At 37.8% G+C, this 14,867-nt stretch overlaps 1 protein-coding gene across 2 annotated transcripts in view; it reads right to left on the bottom strand.

The window, feature by feature from the left end:
• LOC306660050 (cytochrome P450 2C18-like) overlaps positions 1-14,867 on the bottom strand; it is a 77,264-nt gene that overhangs the window by 20,766 nt on the left and 41,631 nt on the right. Inside the window, exon 5 of one of the 2 annotated variants that reach the window (XM_079138129.1) lies at positions 11,087-11,263. The exons of the other annotated variant lie outside the window; for it this stretch is intronic. Coding sequence (XP_078994255.1) covers positions 11,087-11,263 — 177 coding nt within the window. The remainder of the gene's footprint in view (positions 1-11,086; positions 11,264-14,867) is intronic. 2 annotated transcript variants of the gene reach the window in all.

Raw genomic sequence — 14,867 nt, 5'->3', positions numbered from 1 at the left:
TTCCTAGACTCAAAAAATAATATAGATGCAATATACCAGAATCTCAGAAACACTCAGAAAACAATTCTAAGATAAGAGTTTATAAACTATGAATTAATACATTAAAAAATCAGAAAGATCCCAAATAACCTAATAATGCATCTTCAGGCTGTAGAAAATTAAAACACAATCCCAAACACTGAATAAAGAGGGAAATAATGATGATGCAATATGAAATTAATAATAAATTTAAAAACTACAAAGAAACTATGAAACAAAGACTGGATTCTTTGAAAAGAGCAACAATATTGATAAAATGTTAGCCAAACTAAGCAAAACAGAGAAGACAGGAAGTAATAAAATTAGAAATGAAAAATAAGCAATGCCAGAGAAATCTCTGAAATACAGAGGATTATTATGGACTACATCAAAATATCATATTCTTATAAATGAGAAAATCTACAAGAAATGGACACATTTATACCCAGATATGAACTACAAATATTGAAACAACAGGATATAAAAAACTTAATCATAGCAATTGTATACAATGAGATTGAAGTAGTAACATAAAGCCTTCCAGAAAAACAAACAAACAACAACAAAAAAAAATAAAAACCAGACTGGATGGGTTCTCCACTGAAATCTACGAGGACTTTAAAGAAGAATTAGTGCAGCTCTTTCTCACAATATTGCATGAAATAAAAAGTGGGGGGGGGAGGAGTTTCAAGATGGCGGCCTAGAGGGTGGCTGCATTTCATGTTGCTCCAGGACTCAGGATTCAAAAGAAGAGATATTGAGACACTTGGGACCAACTCAAAGCAGCTGGGTGACTCTCACCCATTGGGAAGGCGTCTCGGATGGGACAGTGGTCCCGGAACGCAGGGAACTTTGTGAAGTAGAGCTGCCGGCGAGACACCCCTCCCTCCGCTGGAGCAGTGAACTCGGACAACTGGGAGCGCCGTAAAGGAGGCCACTCGGCACAGCGCTGGGACTCGGAGCAACCACTGGGGCTCCAGCGGCTGCCCAGGGGAGGAGTGGCGAGGAGAGCTGTGTGGACTCAGAACACCGGGGCCTGCCCTGAGGAGAAGGAGGAGGAGAGTGGCCGCTTGGATTCAGAGTGGCTACACCAGAGCTACAGGCGGTTGCCGGAGGAGAAGCCACGTGGCGAGCTGTTTGGACTCGGACCACTTCTGAACACCGGGGCCTGCCCGGAGGAGTAGGAGGAGGAAGAGGAGGAGCATGGCGGGTCGTTTGGACTCGCAGTGACTGCATTGGAGCTCCAGGTGGCTGCTCAGAGGAGAAGGCGAGTGGTGAGTTGTTTGGACTTAAAGTGACAGCTCCTGAACACAGGGGGGCTGCATGGAGGGGAAGCGCGGTGGGTTGCTTGGTCTCGAGTGGCCGCACCAGAGCTCCGGGCAGTTGCCCAGAGGACCCGTGCAGCGGGTCACGTGGATTCAGAGCCACTCAGAGCGACCCCTCCTGAACACACGGGGGGTTATTTGGAGAAGGAGAAGGAACGGGGAGGGTCACTTCGACTCGGAGTGATTGATTGCCCAGGGCTACGGGTGGTTGGTGGGTGGAGGAGGCACACAGTGAGTTTCTTGGACTCCTATTGACCGCACCAAAATACTGGGCAGCTGTCTGGAGGAAGAGGCGTGTGGCGGGTCTCTGGGTCTCAGATCAATTGTACGGGGCCCCAGGTGGCTGCTCAGAGGAGGGGCCGCATAGCCAGGCGATTAGAAGCAGAGCAGGGTCCCAGGACCTAGGAGGCTTCTGGGTGGAAGAGCCCCACAAAGACAGGCTTAGGGGTGGAGCGAAGGTTCCAGGCCTGCGGGCAGATTCTCTGAGGAGGGGCAGCCTAAGGAGATTCATCTGCGAAGGGTGAGGCTCCCAGGCCCAGGAAGTAGGGCCGGGCCCCTGGGAACTTTGAAGAGGAAGGCAGCCCAGCCCAGGTGGTAGCTATAAATTGAGGGGAACCTCTAGGAGGGAATTGACCAGCGACACCTCCCCACCGGGTGAGTCTTCCGTGCCCGGTGAGGTTTCCCCACAAGGACGGTAAAACCAGAGACTCAGGCCCAAACAGGCCTTGCCTCAGCCTGCAGCCTAGGTCCCCTTTGGATGATCATTAGTCAACAAGTGGAGGCACCTCTGCCCACTAGCAGGGATTATACCCCACCTGAAGGCCACCACTCCTAGAGAGGGAGCTTCCTTGTGGAGCACCGCATTATCAACTTCCTCCAAGACTTCAGCCTACTGAAGGTTAAGGGAGGATATATATAGAAATCTTCAGGGACATTGTAAGTCAATAGAGGAAATCTGCAATATCTCAGCGGTCCACTGATACCTGAACAATATGAGAAAACAAGGAAAGAAAATGCCGCAAACAAATCTAGATGTTACATCAATAAAACCCAATGACAGCATGGCAGAAGAAATGACAGAAAAGGAGTTCAGAATGTTCATAATTAAAATGATCAGAGAAGCAAAAGATGAGATGAAAGAGCAAATGCACGCACTGAATGATGAAATGAAAGAGCAAATGCAGGCATTGAATGATCGCACCAATCGACAATTAAAAGAGCAAATACAGGAAGCAAAAGATCATTTCAATAAAGAGTTAGAGATATTGAAAAAAAAACAAACAGAAATCCTTGACATGAAGGAAACAATAAACCAAATTAAGAACTCCATAGAAAGCATATCCAGTAGGATAGAACACCTGGAAGACAGAACCTCAGACATTGAAGACAAAATATTTAACCTTGAAAACAAAGTTGAACAATGAGAGAAGATGGTAAGAAATCATGAACAGAATCTACAAGAACTATGGGATATCATGAAAAGGCCAAAATTAAGAATTATTGGGATTGAGGAAGGCCTAGAGAAACAAGCCAAAGAAATGAACAATTTATTCAATGAAATAATATCAGAAAATTTCCCAAATCTGAAGAATGAAATGGAAAATCAAGTTCAAGAGGCTTATAGGACTCCAAATACACAAAATTACAACAGACCCACAACAAGGCACATTATAATGAAAATACCTAACATACAAAATAAAGACAGAATTTTAAAGGCCGCGAGGGAAAAGACCTAAATTACATTCAGGGGGAAACCAATACGGATTTCAGCAGATTTTTCAATCCAGACCCTAAAAGCTACAAGGGCCTGGAACAACATTTTTCAAGCCCTGAAAGAAAATGGATGCCAACCAAGAATCTTATACCCAGCAAAACTTACCTTCAAATTTGATGATGAAATAAAATCCTTCCATGATAAACAAAAGCTAAAAGAATTTACAAAAAGAAAGCCAGCATTACAGATCATTCTCAGCAAAATATTCCATGAGGAAGAGATGAAAAACAAAGAAGCAAATCAGCAAAGGGAGGAATTATCCTAAAGGAATTGTCAAATTAAGGAGGAAACAAGTTGTGTCAAACAAATAAATAAATAAAATTTAAAAAATGAACCAAAAGACCGGGAAACCAAATCATATCTCTATAATAACCCTGAATGTTAATGGCCTGAATTCATCAATCAAAAGACATAGACTGGCAGATTGGATTAAAAAGAAAGATCCAACAATATGTTGCCTGCAAGAGACTCATCTCATAGAAAAAGATACCCATAGACTAAAGGCGAAAGGATGGGGAAAAACATACCATTCACATGGACTCAGCAAAAAAGCTGGAGTATCCATCCTCATTTCCGATAATGTGGACTTTAAGTCAAAGTTAGTCAGAAGGGATAAAGAAGGTTATTTCATACTGCTTAAGGGAAGCATAAATCAGCAAGATATAGCAATCATAAACATCTATGCCCCAAACAGTGGCTCATCCATGTATGTCAAACAAATCCTTCTCAATTTCAGAAACCAAATAGACCATAACACAATAATACTAGGTGATTTTAACATGCCCCTCTCACTACTGGACAGATCTTCCAGACAAAAATTGAACAAAGAAACCATAGATCTCAATAACACAATCAATAATTTAGACTTAACAGATATTTATAGAATATACCATCCAACCAAGAGTGAATACACTTTCTTCTCAGCAGCACATGGATCCTTCTCTAAAATAGACCATATATTATGCCACAAAGCTAATGTTAGCAAATACAAGAAGATAGAGACACTACCATGTATTCTATCAGATCATAATGGATTGAAGTTAGAAATAAATGAAAGAGTAAAACACAGAAACTATTCCAACATCTGGAGATTAAACAATATGCTATTATATGATGAATGGATAACAGAAGATATTAGGAAGGAAATTAAAAAATTCTTAGAGGTAAATGAGAACAAAGAAACATCATATCAAAATTTCTGGGACACTATGAAAGCAGTACTTAGAGGGTGTCGCTCGCAATGACGATTCTTACACGATCTTCCTCAAGGAGTTTTATTACCCCAGGTTCTTACAGAGTTCCCATAGATCTTCTTCCTCCCTCTACCCCAGAAACCATTCCCTTATAGAGCCCATCAGCCAATCAGCAGCCTGTCCATGTGCACATCACATGGACTCAGCCAGTCCATTGGCAGTTGCCCCGTGGCATGCGGTGTTCCCGTGCATCTCATGCTCCCGCTGTCAGACTTCCTGAAAGTTGTTTACCACTTAAGTGCTCCGAGGAACTTCCACTCAGAGCCATCTTAGCTCTCAGACTTAATGGCCGATGGGCGGGGCCCGTCACAAGAGGGAAATTTATTTCATGGAGCGCATTTAATAAAAGAAGTAAAACTCAACAAATAAACGACCTAACACTACAGCTCAAAGCCCTAGAAAAAGAAGAACAGAACAGCACCAAAAGTAGTAGAAGACAGGAAATAGTTAAACTCAGAGCTGAAATCAATGAAATTGAAACAAAAGAAATAATACAAAAAATTGACAAAATAAATAGTTGGTTCTTAGAAAAAATAAACAAAATTGTTAAACCTTTAGCCACACTAACAAAGAGAAGACGAGAGAAAACCCAAATCACTAAAATTTGGAATGAACAAGGAAATATCACAACAGACAGGATTGAAATACAAAACATAATTAGAAGCTATTTTGAAAATCTATACTCCAAAAAAATAGAAAATTTCGAAGACATCAACAGATTTCTACAGACATATGAATTGCCTAAACTGAACGAGGAGGACATACACAATTTAAATAGACCAATTTCAAGTACTGAAATAGAAGAAGTCATCAAAAGCCTACCAACAAAGAAAAGTCCGGGACCAGATGGGTTCTCAGCCGAGTTCTACAAAACCTTTAAAGAAGAGCTCATTCCAATACTTCTCAAAGTATTCCATAAAATAGAAGAGGAGGGAACCCTCCCAAACTCATTCTATGAAGCCAGTATCACACTGATACCTAAACCAGACAGAGACTCATCAAGGAAAGAAAATTTCAGACCAATATCCTTAATGAACATCGACACAAAAATTCTCAACAAAATTTTAGCAAATCGCATACAAAAACATATTAAAAAGATAGTGCACCATGATCAAGTGGGTTTCATCCCAGGGATGCAAGGTTGGTTCAACATCAGGAAATCAATAAATGTAGTTCACCATATTAATAGACTTAAAGTCAAGAATCACATGATTATTTCAATAGATGCAGAAAAAGCATTTGATAAAATACAGCACCCCTTCATGCTCAAAACACTAGAAAAAATAGGGATAGTGGGAACATTCCTTAACATTGTAAAGGCCATTTATGCTAAGCCCATGACTAATATCATTCTAAATGGTGAAAAACTGAAAGCATTCTCCCTAAAAACTGGAACAAGGCACGGATGCCCTCTTTCACCACTTCTATTCAACATCATTCTGGAGACTCTGGCCAGAGCAATTAGACAAACCAAAGAAATTAAAGGGATACGAATTGGAAAAGAAGAACTCAAACTATCCCTGTTCGCTGATGACATGATTATATATTTAGAGGAACCTGGAAATTCCACCAGAAAACTCTTAGAACTCATAAGTGAATTCAGTAAAGTAGCAGGTTACAAGATCAATGCCCATAAATCCAACACATTTTTATACATAAGTGATGAACCTTCAGAAAGAGAAATTAGGAAAACTACCCCATTCACAATAGCCTCGAAAAAAATAAAATACTTGGGAATCAATCTCACAAAAGAGGTGAAAGACCTCTACAATGAGAACTATACAACACTAAAGAAAGAAATTAAAGAACACCTTAGAAGATGGAAAGATCTTCCATGTTCTTGGATAGGAAGAATTAATATTGTCAAAATGGCCTTACTACCTAAAGTGCTATACAAATTCAATGCAATTCCAATTAAAATCCCAATGACGTACCTTACAGAAATAGAGCAAGCAATTATGAAATTCATCTGGAAGAATAAGAAACCCAGAATAGCTAAAGCAATCCTTAGCAGGAAGAGTGAAACGGGGTATTGCAACACCAGATCTTCAACTCTACTACAAAGCAATAGTAACAAAAACGGCATGGTATTGGTACCAAAATAGAAAGGTAGATCAATGGTACAGAATAGAGGACACGGACTCAAACCCAAATAAATACAATTTTCTCATACTAGACAAAGGTGCCAAAAATATGCAATGGAGAAAAGATAGCCTCTTCAACAAATGGTGCTGGGAGAATTGGAAATCCATATGCAACAGAATGAAACTAAACCCATATCTCTCACCATGCACGAAACTAAAATCAAAATGGATTAAGGACCTCGGAATCAGACCAGAGACCCTGCAGATTATAGAAGAAAAAGTAGGTCCAGATCTTCAACATGTCGGCCTAGGACCAGACTTCCTTAACAGGACTCCCATAGCACAAGAAATAAAACAAGAATCAACCACTGGGATATATTCAAACTAAAAAGCTTTCTCTCAGCAAAGGAAACTATCAGCAATGCGAAGAAAGAGCCTACAGAGTGGGAGAATATCTTTGCCAATCATACTTCAGATAGAGCACTAATCTCCAGAATCTATAAAGAACTCAAAAAACTCTACTCCAAGAATTCAAATAATCCAGTCGACAAATGGGCTATGGAAATGAACAGACACTTCACAGAAGAAGATCTACAAGCAATCAACAAACATATGGAAAAATGTTCAACATCTCTAGTAATAAGAGAAATGCAAATCAAAACCACCCTAAGATTCCATCTCACCCCAATTAGAATGGCAATTATCAAGAATACGAGCAACAACAGGTGTTGGTGAGGATGTGGGGAGAAAGGTACACTCATTCATTGCTGGTGGGGCTGCCAATTAGTGCAGCCACTCTGGAAAGCAGTGTGGAGATTCCTTAGAAAACTTGGAATGGACCCTCCATTTGACCCAGCTATCCCACTCCTTGGCCTATACCCAAAGGACTTAAAATCAGCATACTACAGAGATACAGCCACATCAATGTTCATAGCTGCTCAATTCACAATAGCCAGACTGTGGAACCAACCTAGATGCCCTTCAATTGATGAGTGGATAAAGAAGCTGAGGTGTATATATACAATGGAATATTACTCAGCCATAAAGAATGATAAAATTATGGCATTTGCAGGCAAATGGATGAAATTGGAGAATATCATGTTAAGTGAGATAAGCCAATCTCAAAAAGCCAAAGGACGAATGATATCGCTAATAAGTGGAGGATGACACATAATGGGGGGGGGGAGGGAAGGGTTAGTATAAGGGTTAGAGTTAGGGTTAGGGAGCGGGGCAAGTATGGTGGAAGGAAGTACTGTATAGAGGGAAAAGAGGGGTGGGAGGGGTGGGGGGAAGGAAAAAATAACAGAATGAATGAAACAACATTGTTCTATGTAAATTTATGGTTACACAAATGGTATGCCTTTACGCCATGTACAAACAGAGAAACAACATGTATCCCATTTGTTTACAATAAAAAAAAAAGTGTGGGGGGAGGGGCATAACTCCCAATTCATTTTATAAAACCCTTACCACCATGATCTCCAAAACAGATAAGGACACCTATGGAAATAAAACTAGGATCCAATAACCCTGATGAACATAAATGCTAAAATACTTATTAAAATTTTGACAAATTATTCTTGAAACCACAATAAGATTGTACACATAAAACGAACAATAACAAAATTGTACATGATGCCCAGGTTTATTTTATTCCAGGGATACAAGAATGGTTCAACACTTGCAAATCAATAAACATAATTCATTACACAAATTGAATTAATGAATAATAATCACATGATAATCTCATAGTGCAGAAAAACACTGTGGCAAAATCTAGCACCTCTTCATGTTCAGAATGCTGAAGAAAGTAAGGATATAAACACTTCTCTAAATATCATGAGGGCTGTATATAACAAACTCAAATCCAACATATAGCAAATGTTAAATGATTGACACTATTTTCCCCTACACTCAGTAAAAAGACAAGGATGTCCATTGTCACTACGTCTGCTCAATAAATTATTTGATATTGTCGACAGAGCAATTAGGCAAGAGAAAGAAATAAATGTGATATAAATAGGAAAGAAAGAAGTTCAATTATCACTGTTTGAAAATGATGTGATTCTGTATTTGGAAGACCCAAAAAACTTCACCAGAACAAAAATAAATCCATTGAAAAACAAATCAGAAAAAAAAATTCCATTCACAATAACCTAGAAACAAAGAAATCCAAATCCCAATGTCCTAGGAATGAATCTAACTAAAGAGGAGGAAAATCTCTATGATTAAAATTACAGAACATTGAGGAAAGAAAATGAAGAAGACCTTAGAAGAAGGGACGACTTCCCATATTCTTAAAAAGGCAGAGTTAACATTATCAAAATGACCATATTACCACAGAAATCTATAGATTCAGTGAAATTCCAATCAAGATAACAATGCCATTCTTCATAGAACTGGAAGAAAAGGTCTGAAACATTAGTAAGAAAAATAAAAGACCTAGAAAAGCTTAAGCAATATGAATTGATAAGAACAATGCTAGAGACATCACAATACTTAAGATCAAATTTTGCTATAGTGCTCTGGCAACAGAAACTACATTGTTCTGTCATGTAGACTAATGGAAAACAAATCATCAAAAGAAACCCACATGGATATAGTGATCTGATCCTTGAGAATAGTGCCAAACACATACATTAGAGAAAAGTCTACTTCATTTTAACAAGTGATTGCTGAGAAAAGTAGATATCCATGTAAAAACGAATGAAACTAGATTCTTCTCTTTCATCCTGCCCATAGGTCAACTCAAAGTGTATGAAAGACCTAGAAATTAGTCCAGAAACACTGCAATTGCTGGAATAAAACAAAAGGGGAGCACTCTAACTGATAGGTATAGGCATTGACTTCTACAATAAGACTCCTAAAATGCAATAAAGAAAATAAAAGTATTAATAAATATGATGGCATCAAATTCCAAAATTTCTGTACAACAAAGGAAATAAAAAAGAATGTAAAGATACAACTTACAGAATGGGAGAAAAAAATCTTTGCCAGCTACTCTTTCTGAAGAAGATTAATATCAAAAATATGTAAAAGCCATAAAATATTTAACACCAGAAAACACAAATAACCCAACTAATAAGTGTACAAATAAACTAAACACACACTTCTCAAAAGAAAAAATACAAATGTTGAACAAGTATGTGAAAAAATATACAGCATTTTTAACAATTAGGGAAATTCAAATTGAAATGACACTGAGATTTCATTTCACTCCAAGTAGAATTTCAGTCATCAGGAACACAAACAATAATAAATGGGGATATGATGTGGAGGGAAAAAAAACTTTCATATACTTGGAAGGATTGTAAATAATTACTATGACAATCACTATGGAGATTCTTCTAAAGAGTAGAATTGGAATGAAAAAATGATGAAGCTATCTAGCTCCTTGGTATTTATCAAAAAGAATCAGTCACATACTCTAGCAATACAAGCATGCCCATTTATAGCAGTACAGTTCACAACAGCCAAGTTATGAAACCCACATAGGTATCCTTCAAGGGATGGATGGGTAAAGATAATGTGGTAGGTATGCACAATGAAGTTTTACTCAGTCTTAAAGACTGAAATGTCATCTCCAAGGAAATAGATGGAACTGAAGAACATAATGCTAAGTGAAATAAGTCAAACTCGGAAAGTCAAGGGTCCCATGTTTTCTCTCCTATCTGGCAGCTAGACAGAAAAGAAAAGGTAAAGGAACCTCATCAAAATGGATAAAAGACCAGAACAGTAGAGAAAGGGAATGGGGAAGGGAGAAAAGGAAGGAAACGAGAAGTATGGGGGAAAGAAACTGACAAATTTGTACTATGTGCATGTATGAAGATAGCACTATAAATCCCAATCTTACAATAATTATATTGGATCAATAAAAACCATTTTAAAAAAGATGACAGTACAGGAGTAATGACCCAGAGATGGTGGAGTAGGAAGTTCCAGGGGTCAGACCTTCCAGAGAAACAACTATTGACCTAGTACGAACTGTCTGAAGCAACTCTTTTGGAACTGTGGAATCTAGTTGAAAATGATAGTATCCAGGGAAACATTTGATAAAGAAAAGTTCTGAAAAATCTAGGTGTCTCACATACCCGCTACTCTTCCCCATAGAGCAGCACCCACTGCAGGAAACTGTAAGGACAGATTCTATAGTCCTGTTGCATCTTGTTGGTGCTAGAACGGGAAACAGGGATTGTTCCTTCAAAAATCCCCTATGTATGCTTTAGTCATTTGATCTTGGTAACAGAGAAGCCATTACACAGGCTGGCCATTGGTTACTTTCAGTTTCTCCCATACAATGAGTACGATCATCTCAATTTGCATTTCATGCCTCCAATTTTATAATTTGTAACTTGTTTATGAATATTTCCTTTTCACCTCAGGTGTCAATTTTGTCTTTCTTCAGGTAGATTATTAATGTCTATAAAACAGTGTTCAAGTATTCTAGGTATTTAATGATTCAACTTTAATTCTTCAGTGATAATTCATGTAAATCTTTAAAGACAAGATATACTTCAAGTGTTCAGGAATGTCTTTCCTGACCATGTGTCTAGCCCTAGTAACCATAGAATTACTCAGTGAAACGCAAAATGTAGAAGTAATCAGAAAACAGAGCTGTGCTTCACATTCTACCTCTTCCATTTTGATCAGGAAGCAGTCGATGAGGTCCCGAGGATTGTTCATATCCAGTGATTCTCGGTGTTCTTTTATTTTCTCCAAAAAATACTGCTTCAGATCAGCAACATTCTTAAAAAATGTTTTATGACTCCCTGGGAAATAATCAATGAGAACAGGAAAATTGTTGCAGACCTACAAAATAAAAATATATTTTAACTACAAACAGGTAAGAAAAACATGCATATTAATCCTAGTCCATCATAGAAACTATACCTTAAAAAAAAAAAAGAACTAAAAAAGTCCTCCACATTGATGAGAAGTTTTTACTGTTCATATTTAAAATTCCCATGCTTATAGAAAGATTTGAGAGAACCAAGATGGCAGTCTAGAGGGTGACTGTATGTAATGTTGCTCCAGAACACAGGATTCAAGAAGAGGAGGTATTGAGACTCGGGACCAACTCAGAGCTGCTGGGTGAGTCTCGGGTAAAGCTGGGACAAGGCAGCAGGCTCAGACAGCAGGCAGCTTCTCAGAGCAGGGCCAGCCAGTTAGAGGCTTCCCCACACAACTACGCACCCAGGGCCTGGGCAGCAGTTTAGACACAGGCCCAAACCAGTCTTGCCCCAGCCTGCAATCTACTTCCCCTTTGGCAGACCATCGTTAACAAGGGGAGGCACTTTTGACCACTTTAGGGAATATACCCCACTTGAAGGACACCACCCCTAGAGGGGCTGCTTTCTTGGGGAGCATTGCATTATCAAGTTCCTCCAAGACTGCAGGCTACTGAAGGCTAGGAAGTGATGTATTGGAAATATACAGAGACACTATAAGCCAATAGAAGAAATCTGCATTATCTCAGAGTTCCACTGATGCCTGAGTAATATGAGAAAACAAGGGAAGAAAATGTCCCAAATAAACCTAGATAATATATCAATAAAACCCAATGACAGCCTGGTAGAAGAAATGTCAGAAAGGGAGTTCAGAATGTACAATAATTAACAGGATCAGGGAAGCAAATGATGAGATGAAAGAGCAAATGCAGGTACTGAAGGATGAGATGAAAGAGCAAAGGCAGGCATTGAATGATCACACCAATCAACAGTTAAAAGAGCAAAGACAGGAAGCAAAAAATCATTTTCATAAAGAGAGATACTGAAAAAAAACAAACAGAAATGAAGGAAACAATAAACCAAATTAAAAACTCCATAGAAAGCAGAACCAATAGAATAGGACACCTGGAAGACAGAACATCAGACATTGATGACAAAATATTTAATTTTGAAAACAAAGTTGACCAAACAAAGAAGATGGTAAGAAATCATGAACAGAATCTACAAGAATTATGAGATATCATGAAAAGACCAAACTTAAGAATTATTGGGATTGAGGACGGCTCAGAGACACAAACCAAAGGAATGAACAATCTACTCAATGAAATAATACCAGAAAATTTCCCAAATCTCAAGAATGAAATGGAAAATCATTACAAGAGGCTTATAGGACTCCAAATATAAAATTACAACAGACCCACACCAAGGCACATTAAATGGAAATACCTAACATAGAAAATAAAGACAGAATTTTAAAGGCTGCAAGAGAAATAATCAAATTACATTTGGGGGAAACCAATACCATGATCAGCAGATTTTTCAATCCAGACCCTGAAAGCTAGAAAGGCCTGGAACAACATTTTTCAAGCAGTGAAAGAAAACGGATGTCAGCCAAGAATCTTATACACGGCAAAACTTAACTTCAGGTTTGACGAGGAAATAAAATCCTTCTATGATGAACAAAAGCTTAAAGAATTTACTGAAAGAAAACTGGCATTACAGAACATTCTCAGCAAAGTATTCCATGAGGAAGAGATGAAACACAATGAGGCTAATCAGCAAAGGGAATGCAAATCATATGTCAATATTAACACTGAATGTTAATGGTCTGAAGTCATCAATCAAAAGACATAGATTGGCAAATTCGATAAAAAGAATGACCCAACAATATGCTGCTTGCAAGAGACTCATCTCATAGAAAGAGATACCCACAGACTAAAGGTGAAAAGAAACGAAAAGAACATACCATGCACATGGACTCAGCAAAAAAGTTGGAGTATCCATCCTCATATCAGATAATATGGACTTCAAGCCAAAGTTAGAAGGGATAAAGAAGGACATTTCATACTGTTAAGGGAAGCATAAATCAGAAAGACATAACAATCATAAACATCTATGCCCCGAACGGTGGCACATCCATATACATCAAACAAATTCCTCTCAATTAAAAAATAAAATAGACCACAACACAGTAATAGTAGGTGATTTTAACACACCTCTCTCACCACTGGACAGATCTTCCAAACAAACATTGAACAAAGAAACCATAGTTCTCAATAACACAATCAATAATTTAGACTTAATGGACATTTATAGAATATACCATACAACAAAGAGTGAATATACTTTCTTCTCAGCAGCACATGGATCCTTCTCTAAAATAGACCATATTTTATGCCATAAAGCTAAGTTAGCAATATAAGAAGATAGAGATACTACGTTGTATTCTATAAGATCATAATTGATTAAAATTAGAAATAAATGACAGAATAAAAAACAGAAACTACTCCAAGACCTGGAGATTAAATAATACACTGTTGTATGATGAATGGATAACAGAAGAGATCAGGAGGGAAATTACAAAATTCTTAGGAATAAATAAGAACAAAGACATCATATCAAAATCTCTGGAACACTACGAAAGCAGTTCTTAGAGGATAATTTATTTTATGGAGTGAGTTCAATAAAAGAAGAAAAAAATCAACAAATAAACAACTTAACACTACACCTCAAAGCCCTAGAAAAAGAAGAACAGAACAACAACAAAAATAGTGGCAGACTGGAAAGAGTTAAAATCAAAGCTGAAATCAATGAAATTGAAACAAAAGAAAAAATTGAAAAATTGAGAAAATAGTTGGTTCTTTGAAAACATAAATAAAATTGATAAACCCTTAACCACACTGAGAAGGAGAGATAAAACTCAAATTACTAAAATGTGGAATGAACAAGGAAGTATCACAACAGACACGAGTGAAATACAAAACATAATTAGAAGCTATTTTGAAAATATATACTCCAACAAAACAGAAAATCTCAAAGACATCAACAGGTTTCTAGAGACATATGAATTACCTAAACTGAACGAGGAGGACATACACAATTTAAATAGGGCAATTTCAAGTAAAGAAATAGAAGAAGTCCTCAAAAGCTTACCAACAAAGAAAAGTTCGGGACCACATGGGTTCTCAGCTGAGTTCTACAAAACCTTTAAAGAAGAACTCATTCCAATACTCCTCAAAGTATTCCATGAAATAGAAGAGGAGGGAACACTCCCAAACTAATTCTATGAAGCCAATATCACCCTGATACCTTAACCAAACAGAGACTCATCAAGGAAAGAAAATTTCAAACCAATATACTTAATGAACATCGATGCAATAATTGTCAACAAAATTTTAGAAAATTGCATACAAAAACATATTTAAAACGTAGTGCACCACAATCAAGGGGTTTTATTCCAGGGGTGGAAGGTTGGTTCAACATCCAGAAATCAATAAATGTCATTCTCCATATCAACAGACTAAAAGTTAAGAATCACATGATTATTTCAATAGATGCAGAAAAAGCATTTGATAAAATATGGCATCCCTTCATGCTCAAAACGCTAGAAAAAATAGGGATAGTGGGAACATTCCTTAACATTGTAAAGGCCATCTATGCTAAGCCCATGGCCAATATTATTCTAA

This window comes from Sciurus vulgaris (genome assembly GCF_902686455.1).
Source record: "Sciurus vulgaris genome assembly, chromosome: 4".
NCBI classification, from domain to species: Eukaryota; Metazoa; Chordata; class Mammalia; order Rodentia; family Sciuridae; genus Sciurus; species Sciurus vulgaris.
Note: the sequence above shows the minus strand (reverse complement) of the source record. Positions and strands in the feature narration are given on the sequence as shown.